At 30.4% G+C, this 10438-nt stretch overlaps 1 protein-coding gene across 1 annotated transcript; it reads right to left on the reverse strand.

The window, feature by feature from the left end:
• Positions 1-223: 223 nt before the first annotated feature.
• On the reverse strand, positions 224-9556 carry LOC123228754 (receptor-like protein 14). Its single transcript, XM_044654213.1, has 10 exons — positions 9214-9556; positions 8975-9073; positions 8741-8878; positions 8576-8650; positions 8061-8198; positions 6151-6225; positions 5918-6073; positions 5684-5830; positions 2651-2794; positions 224-2358 (listed from the first exon to the last, which is right to left on the reverse strand). The coding sequence occupies exons 1-10, from the start codon at positions 9554-9556 to the stop codon at positions 224-226; spliced, it is 3450 nt and encodes a 1149-aa protein (XP_044510148.1).
• Between the last annotated feature and the right edge of the window lie 882 nt (positions 9557-10438).

Here is a 10438-nt window from a genome sequence, read left to right on the forward strand (position 1 = left end):
CACTATCTTGATATTTGTTTATTTAAAATATTGTAGAAAAAAATTATTGTAGGATTTGTCATAAAGAATATATTAATAATATGGTAGTTGATGCATCTCACATAATTTTAGAGAACTATATTTTATTTGGAATTGACAACACCATTTTAATTTGATTATTAAAGTAAAATATTTATTTAAGTGTGAACATAATCAAAATACATATTTCCATGACATGAAATTCTTATGGAGACAAATTGTCTACAACAAAGTAGTAGCATGAGATCATCCATGTCTCAACAAGATAAAACCATGTTTGACACCAATAGGGATTAATATACAAAACAACAAAAACCCCTATGAGCACAATTACATAAGACACTGTAAAACTAATATAGAATATATCCATGTCAATGAAGCTGCTATCTTTTCTTGTCTCAATTGAAGAAGGTGTCGACTTTAATGTTGGTAATCCAATTGTCTCACAAGTTTTAGGTAATGGAAATCCACAAAGTAGATAATTTCCCTCATAGCTCGTTGCCCCAAAAGTTGCAAATTGTGCAATACTCTTAGGAGTCTTACCAGACAAATTATTGTGAGCCACACTGAAAACAGATAAAGTATAGATCTCCACTAGTTTAGGAGGGATTTTTCCATTCAAGTTATTGTAAGAAAGATCCAAACTCTCAATTTTCTTAAGGTTTGAAAATGTATCTGGTATTGAACCACTTAAATTGTTATGAGAAAAATTTAGTGTAAGTATTCCAGTGAGGTTTCCGATCTGATGAGGAATATTGCCTGTTAAGTTGTTGCAAGAAAGATCAATTCCAGACATATAGCTAAGTATTCTCCCTTGATATGAGTAAGGCATATACTTCGTTGTGAACTCTACTATTTCTCTTGGTGGAGAACTTGACCCATTATTTACCATCGTTGGGGAATCTTCAAAACCATAAGATAAATCATCATAATCTCCTTCATGAAGTGCAGTCTTGTCCAAGCAAAATGGAATATGACCGGATAGCTTGTTATGAGAAAGATTAATCAAATGTAATCGATTCAACTGGCACAATTGAATCGGAAGTCCACCATCCAGATTATTGTTATTCAAGATAAGATATCTTAAATGAGAAAGGCTGCCAACACAATTTGGAATGACACCTTCTAAGCCATTATAGCTAAGATCTAACGTCACTAAGGAAGTGCTATTATAAAATGCATTGCTTAATAGTCCTTGCAACCTATTTCTAGATAAGTGAACTTGTTTAATTGACGTGAAACAAGATGGCAATTCCCCAGAGATATTATTCTCTGAAAGGTCCAAGACTTCAAGATTTTCAAGTTGGCAAAACTCAGTGGGAATTGTACCTTCAAATTGATTCTTAGCCATTGTAATATCTATCAAAAGTGACATATTTCCCAACCATCTTGGGATCCTACCAAAGAGATGATTATCACTTAAATATAGCGCCTCTAACATAGAAGAATTGGACAAGCTTTCTGGGATTTGCCCAGTGAAGTTATTTCCTTCCAATTGCAAACCAAATAGAAGTGGCAAGTTAAAGCTCTTCGAGAATATATGGCCTTCCAAATTGTTGTTTGATAATGCAAGGACTTTTAATGACTGGCAACCTGTGGCCAAGTGTTCAGGTATCTCACCTGACAAGTTGTTGTTGGATAAGTCCAAAATCTCCAATGCCTTCATGTCACCAAAACAAGAGGGAATTCTTCCATTGAATACATTTTTTGAAAAGTTTAAAGATACCATTAATGGAACATATGTGGCAAGTTCTACTGGAATATGGCTATGGAAGGAATTGATTGAAATGTCTAAGGTTATTAAATGCATATGAGTATAAAAAGGCAATAAAAAAGGCCCTGAAAGAGAATTATTGACCAGACGAAGTACTTCTAATTTTGTGTTATTCTCTAGCAACCAATTTGGAAATCCTCCTGTCAAGTTTAAGTGAGAGAGATCAACCTTATGCAAGTCATGTTGATGGTAAAGGAATTTGGGAAATGTGCCAACATCTCCATAACCAAGCAATATGATAGAACTTAACTGGAATTTTGGAGCCAACGAATGTGATTCAGGTTCTGCATATATATGGTTATGTCCACCATAAAATATCTTCAGTTTTGAGAGGTTGAAAAATGGTTCAATTGAAATTGGGATCTCAAACTGATTGTTTGAAAGTCTAAGTTCTTGCAGGGAGGTGAGTCCTTTGAGGGGAGATGAGTGGATGTTTCCGCTAAATTGATTAGAAGAGACATCTAGTATATGAAGGGAAGTCAAATTTGCAAAGCACTGTGGCAAAACACCTTGTAGCTCATTATCATGGATATACACCTCCTGCAGTTGCACACTTTCACAAAGCCCTGGAATGAATAACAAATGCATTGTTTCAATTTTAAATATGAATAGAGGATTAAATTAGCATAATATATTAATAAATCCATGTCTTCATATCTACATGTTGCAGGCATGATAAATTTTCTTTTACCTTTCTTCAATTTAATCCACTATTGAAACTGATCGGATCGATCTTAAAAATTTTGTTCATGATGAATAATACATACATGTATTTCATAAAAATTAAATAAAGTCAATTACTATTTCTAGTTAAAAAATAATTTACTTTGGACTGGAGAAAAATGAAGGGTTATTAACCTTGATTAGGGAAAGTGCCATTGAGCCCAGAATGAGACATATATAAAAATTCCAAATACGTGGATCTAACGACTCCAAGAAAGTTCCTGTCTATAGTAGCTCCATCCATGTACAGGTCTGTCAAGCTCCTAAAATTAATAAAACCTGCAATAATTAACAAAATAACATTTAAATTTCTAGAGATATGTAAGATGAACAAATCATTAATTTTGCTGAAAAGATTTTCAACTATATAAGATGATTTAAAATTAAAGATAATATCACTGAATTACATGATACAACATCCTTAATATTTAAATTGTTATTAATTATTAATGCACCATTTTTTTTTTAAGGTTTGAATGAAAGGGTCATAATCATATAATCATTTGGATAAATTGGGGTGGCAATTGATATATTAAATTCTTTAGGTTAGTTTAGAATTAAGGTAAGGATCATAACAGATTAAAAAGTTGGTTGTTTATCCAACCCTATGTTTTATTTTGTTATGAAATGAAAATACAAGCATTATTTTTTCTTTTTTCATTCCAGCGATTGAGCGCATCGATTTATAAAGAACGGAAAACACAAAGAAGATTTCGGAGAGCCAGGAGAGGAATTTTTGAGTATATAAAGATAAGGAATTTTTGAGTATATATTGTCACCTTTATTAAATGAGTTGGGATGACTTGGGCCACATGAAATGTTTCTCACTCATCTCTGGTCTAATGTTTCATCAGCTTGGCAATTGCTTAAGTCGCTGATGGGAAACCCACATCAAAGTGGGCTAGCCTAAATCCAGGAGTGCTTGCTTAAGTCGTTGTTTCTGACGGGTGCCTATTATTGTTTTCAGAGGAATTTCTTACAAAGATGTTTCTAAGGTTGCAGGTGGTTTAGCACTCAGGGCTGCTGATTGAAATGATGCTATTGAAGCAGTGAAGAAATTGTATTAACTCTTTTGCAAATATTAATCATATAGTGAGGAAGACAGAGAAAGTGTGTGCTTATTGGGTTGAAAGGAAGTGTGGTTATGGAGTGATGTGTAAGTTTTGCAATCCTGGTTTCCAACTGAGGGTTTTAGGTTGTTGAAGTAGCATGAAGGCCAGTTGAAGGTACAATCAATTTTATTTAAGATCTTTTTCTTTTTTCTTTTTTAATTTTTGTTTATTTTTGGTGTTTTTTTATTATGAGCAGTTATGTGTGGGGTTGTGTTGCCATCGGAATCTTTCCTACAAATTTGATTTGAATAACATGATATGAAATTAACGTTAGTTGCTGTAATTTTTGGCCAAAAGAACTATTTCCCATTCAAGTTTTAATGTAAAGATAAATATATATTTGTGGGATATCAAAAACTTAAATACTCATCTATAATCAAATTTTTATTAAAAATCTCAATTACGGTTAGAAATAAAAGCATTATTTATTAAAAAATTTTAAATATTATCATATTTTCTTCCACGGGTTTAAATGAAAAACTTTTTATCTCTTTGTCTATGTCAATGAAGAGATATCATTTTTTTGTTGATGGAGACGAAGATTTGTCTACTACAGAACTAACTCTCTATCTTGTTTTCAAATAGTTGCCGCTACTGAAGATGTTCACCAGAGAGGGGAGAAAAAAAACTTGAGGATTTTAAGGTGAAATAGTCACTTTTAAAAACCTGGAAACTTTGGGTAGAAAGAAAAATTGTGAGATTTTTAAATCTAAAAAGAAAAATGTGATAAAACTTTAAATTTTTTTAATAAATAACAATTTTACCCCTACATCTAACTGAGATTTTTAATAAAAATTTACTTGTGAGAAGGTGTTTAAATTTTTAAAATCTTAAAAATATGTATTTATCTCTATATTAAAACTTAGATGGGAAATAACTCTTTGGCCGTAATATTTTTATGGGTAGGTCTATAACATTAAATTGGTGTGAAACTCTACGCTTTGAACTTCTGTCAGCTTGAATTTCGAAAGTCGCATCTGCATACTGATTTTTTATTGAAGCCCAATTTTGTGTTTCATTTTAGGCTTCTTACAGATACTTTTAAATTAATTTCAGCCAAATAACTATGTCCCACCCAAGGTTTGATGCAAACCTATTTTTCACCTATTAACTATTAAATCACGTTTTTGTTTGAAAATGAATAATTCATCATCATTGGCCTATTTCGTCAGTCGATGATGGCAAGAAATAGAGCGTGACAAAGAGAGAAGTCAAGAGGGAGGGAGGGAGAACGTTGCTACTGTTGTCTCTAACTGCCAGCAGTGATGGTTAATAAACTTTAGGAGGAAGTATTGAATTTTCAAACTTCGAATGGAAAAATTGTTAGTTTTTAAACTTGAAAAAGGAAAAAATATGATAAATTTTTAGTTTTTTAAATATTTTAATAAATGACAATTTTACTCTTAATGATAACAATGAAATTTATTAGATGAATAAATATTTTAATTTTTAAAAATTCGTAATGGGAAATTGAGTTTGTATCAAACCTTAGCCTTTAATTTCACCCAAAAACTTAAACTCTTAAGTATTGGATTTAGCAGTGTATTCTTTTTTCAAAACTACGTTATTGTGTCTATAGTTCTCCAAAATTGATGATTTAAGATTCCAATTATTTCATTATGTATCTGGTTTAAATTTTGAAAGTTCCACGATGTTTTGATTAAAAAATGAATTACAATGAGTTTTTTTTTTAAGTCAACGACATCATTTTTGAAAATAGATTGGCGATTTCAATAAATCTTTAAAAATTTTAAAATTTTGCTCTTGAACCTTGGGTCTCACCCACTTGAGAAAATCTAGACTGTAATGGTATGGTACTATTTGTATAACCTCAAATTATTTAGTTGGTACCATAAATCATGTATTTAGTGTATGTATAATAGTGTCAAGGTTTTTTTGTTCTTTCTCTAGAAATGGTGTATGATTAATTTAAAAAAATTTTCATATACTTTCAAACTCTTATGGGAAAAGAGATCAACAACCTTTTCACTTTTAGGTTTTCTATTGGAATTACTTGTTAAAAAGAACTCAAAGGAGAATAGGTTCTGAGATTTACCTTTAACATTCAAAACACCATTGAACTTACAAAATGCCATTGACAAAGTTTCAAGCGAACTAAAAGATGCAATGCTTTGTAGAAGGCTTATATGGAAAGTAGAACCATCCATAAGTAAGAATTTCACGCTGGTCGAATTCTGCAACTCTGTTGGAAATGGAGAAAGCAAGTTATTGGAAATTACAACATAATATAATAGATATTATATTCCTAAATGTTGCAATTTTAACTCACCTTGAGTAGTAGTCAATGATCCATATAAAATGCTATATTTAAGATCAATTGTGTTCAGGAGTGGAAATGAGCCTAGTGATTCTAATAGAGCACTTCCATTATTACTAGTGATACCCCCTAAATAAAGGGCTACCAGCTTTCTGGAGCCTGTATGATCTGTAAATGAAACCAAATTAAATGATGTGGAATGAACTTAAATAACGGATAACACAATTTTATACTGGACACCATACCTTTTGGAACCTCAAAGTTGTCAATTATATTTCCAGAGATGTCCAACATTTGTAAGTTGCTGAAAGAATCTGATTCTGAAAGAGTAATTAATTCTAAAATTAATACACATTGCGACAGGTTTTCCCTATCAATAATTCTAAACTTTAAAGAAAAATAATAAGAAGGAATTTAAATTTATTAGTCAAAGATGTTATCAATCATAAACTCGACGGAAAAGTGAGAAGCAAGTTTACTTCGAAGATCAATAACTCTTTTCAGTCTATTATTAAAGAGCAATGCTATATGTACCCATTTTTTATATACAATTTATGTATACAGTGATGTGTTATCATGTAATTAGGTGATTTTAAAACATGTGTCATCATATGATAAAGAAACATCCAATTACATGATAACACCTCATCTGTATACAAAAATTGTATACAAAAAATGGGTACACATAATTTTATTGATTATTAAACTGATAAAGAGCTTTTAATGACGAGAGATTAATGAGAGATGATAAGGTGATATTATTGAACTCATTTTTACTTAAATCCAAAAACACCAAATTGTTAAAATCTGCAATTTATCAAACGATTTCACTAGAACAAAAATAAGACATGGCACATTGCAGTCTCTCCCATTCAGTTAATCAATTAAGCTGATTATTCTAAGAATTTTCCAAAAGATTGCTCAAACAAATGTGAATTTACAATTTATTTAACATAGCTATATCACTTATCACATCATTAATCGTGATTTGGTTTTTTAAAAAAAAAAAAAAAGATGACTACCGGATGAACACTAATTCAATTCTCACATATCTAATTTATTGAAAAAAATAAAGAATAAAAAATAATTTCCTGATGAAGTATAAGTCGTTTAGTAATTAAACAAACTCATTATTATACTATGAAAATACAAAAGTAATTAAAAGCTTTTATTTTCTGATTAAAGCAATAAAAAAAAATCTTATTGCTAGATATTAATAATAAGATGAACCGCAAAGGGTAATCATATTTATGTCATCTTACTATTGGACAGCACAAATTTGTCGATCTCATTGCTGGACATGTCCAACTCCTCCAAGTTGCTCAAATTATGTAATCCTATGAAGAGTTTAAATGGAGTAAAAGGAATTAGAACCATTAATTTAGTTCTCCTATATCTACAAAATAACATGGGATAAGCATCTTAGAAAATTCCCTTACCTGCACTAGCATTAATTATAAATTTGATTAAATAAAATTAGATATTTAAATAATCCAACATAGTTTAGATAATTTTAAGCTATCAAATAAGGATAAATTAAATATATTTAAAAATAATAGTCTAAAAAGACATCACTAGTGTAAGAGTTAAGAATTATTGGATTTTTTTACGGAAAAATCCATTAACTAACCATATATATTAGTTAAATCTCACTCTAAAATTAAGTAGTATGCTTTTTTGCATTGAAAGTTGTCTGTATAAAAGTGAAAGATCAATTATTCCTATGAATGTAATTTCTAACGGTGTTACAAATTCAAAGATCACGGTGGCATTTCTCGTATTCTCATAAATCTAAAGAATTTGTTCAATACTTTTATACCCAATGTGTAGATCTTGTGAAACTAAGATTGCATATGATTTTATATTTAATTCATTTATAATAAATTTTATATGTGGTATCAAAGTTAAATGCATTAGGGCATAAATCCTGAATTTTCTAAAACTTAAATCAGAAAATTTTAATTCTGAATTAAGGATTTTAATCAGAATTATAGATTGAAAATTTTGAATTAAGGATTATACAATCCCAAATCATAGAAATTGAGGAATGAATTTCAATTTGGAGATTTCAGTTTCAGCACATGACATACTTTTCCGGCCTAAATTTGTTAGTTAAAGATATCATAAATCACAAACTCGAGAGAAGCAAGTTTACCTCGAAGATCAACTACTCCTTTCAGTTTATTACCAGATAGGTAGAGAGCTTTTAATGATGAGAGGTTAGCAAGAGATGATAAGATGCTCTTATCGAGGATGTTTTCACTTAAATCCAAAACCTTTAAGTTGTTGAAATCTGCAATTTATCAAACAATTTCACTGCAACCAAAAAAAAAAAAAAATCGTACCACGTAGCTTTCTTTCCCATTCAGCTAATTAAGCTGATTATTCTAAGAATTTTCCTGAAGATTGCTGAAAAAATGTGAATTGACAATTTATTTAACATAGATATATAACTTATCACATCATTAATCATGATTTAGTTTTAAAAAAAGACATTAACTCTGAAGATGAATATCGGATGAACTCTTAATTCAATACTCACATCATTAATCATGATTTATTGAAAAAATGAAGAATAGAAAATAATTTCCTGATGAAATATAATCCGTTTAGTAATTAAACAAACTCATGATTATAATTTCCGGATGAAATATATTGATATGATCTTACCATTGGACAACACGAATTTGTCAATCTCATTTCCGGACATGTCCAACACCTCCAACTTGGTCAAATAATTTAATCCTGAGAAGAGTTTAAACAGAGTAAAAGGAATTAGACCCATTAATTTAGTTCTCATAAATCTGCAAATTAATATGGGAGAAGCAAACTTACCTTGAAGATCAATGGCTCCTTTCAGTATATTTCTTCCTAATTTAAGAGTTTTTAATGATGGCAGCTTAGCAACTGATGATAAGACGCTATTATTGAGGAAGTTACCACTTAAATCCAGAAACTCCAAGTTATTGAAATCTGAAATAAGTCAAACAATTTCGTTAGAAAAAAAAAGAAACATTTCGCATAGTAGTTGGTTACCTTGAATATAATATGAGATGTAAACTTAATTACCTTGAAAGTTGACAGATCCTTGTAGTTGGCTATTATTGAAGAAGTTGTAGCCTAAACTGAGAGACGTTAAGTTACTCAACCCCGATCGCCTTTCAAAACCTGCATATATAAGTTAAAATTTAGTCTTCTAGGAGAAAAAAAAACTCGCAGCTTATTGAACATTTTTGTGGACTCCTTTATTTTTCGTTTCTACCAACATGTATAACTTATTAAATTTATGAGCCATGAATGATTCTCACCTTCGCTTGTAGCAACTCCGGCTATTCTATTATTCGAACTTAAGTCAAGAGACTCTAGCTGTTGGAAGGGAGAGAACAGAGAAAGGTTTAGATATTCCAAACGTCGTAAACCACCAAGATCAAGTTTAATCACTCTGCCTGTTTTATTATTGCACTCAACCCTTTCCCATTCACAGCACTCAGAATTCTCCACCCAGTTCTCCAGATTGTTGAACTCAGAAGAAAGCAAGTGTTTAAGTTTCAAGAGAGCAAATCTCTCTTGCTCCCAACAACCCTCACTGCACCACCCTTCTAATGACACCAACATCAATACTATGCACACCCATAACCATTTTGAATCCATCTTACTTGATTTATAATACCTATGCTCACTGCGACTTGAAAGATAGCTTATACTTTCACTCTATTTATATAAGAAGCAGCTCCTTCTCTTTTGCTTCATAGAACCATTTTTTCCGTTAATTAAAATTTTAAAAGGGTCCACCACATTATTTTCTGAGTGATGGGTTCATATACTAAGAAATTGCCGGGATTTCCAAGATAATACTTAAAAGAAAAATATGTTTCTATACTAATTAATTAGAGAGAATAACTATTTTCCATCCGAATTATATCAAAATGACAAGTTTCCACCTTTAATGTTGAAAAACAATAAAATTTTTACTTTTATCTAATTTTTTTCATCAACTTTAATAGTAAATATTTAAGTAATTTTATTTATTAAATTTTAACAATTAGATATAATTTAAAAAATCATGCATCTTCCATCCAATTCTCTCTCTCTTCTTTCTTTATAACCACTAATATTGAGTGTTAAGGCAAAATTTTCACTAGAGATAGCAATTCTCACTACTAGGCTCACTTGTAAGATAATTGGTTGAAAATACTTACCTTTTATCTATGCAACTACTAATAATCAAAATGTAACACTCCTTTTCAGAAGCATCTTCTAGCGGTAATTATCTTGAAGTGACGTGTTATGTGTAAATAAATGTTTAAATTATAAACACTCATTTAATCTGTATGAATAAGTAATATCACATATTTACTGAAATTAAATAATTATGTCAAAGGGTATTCCAAAAGTGAATTTAGCAAATAAAATTAAATTAATGGTTTGGTGCTCTCTCTTTCTATTAAAGAGACAAATTGGTGAAGATGATTCATGAGAAGACGAAGACCAATGGACTTCCATGGTGTAACACCCACAGGTAATCCCAAAGGC

Source organism: Mangifera indica, chromosome 11 (genome assembly GCF_011075055.1).
Source record: "Mangifera indica cultivar Alphonso chromosome 11, CATAS_Mindica_2.1, whole genome shotgun sequence".
NCBI classification, from domain to species: Eukaryota; Viridiplantae; Streptophyta; class Magnoliopsida; order Sapindales; family Anacardiaceae; genus Mangifera; species Mangifera indica.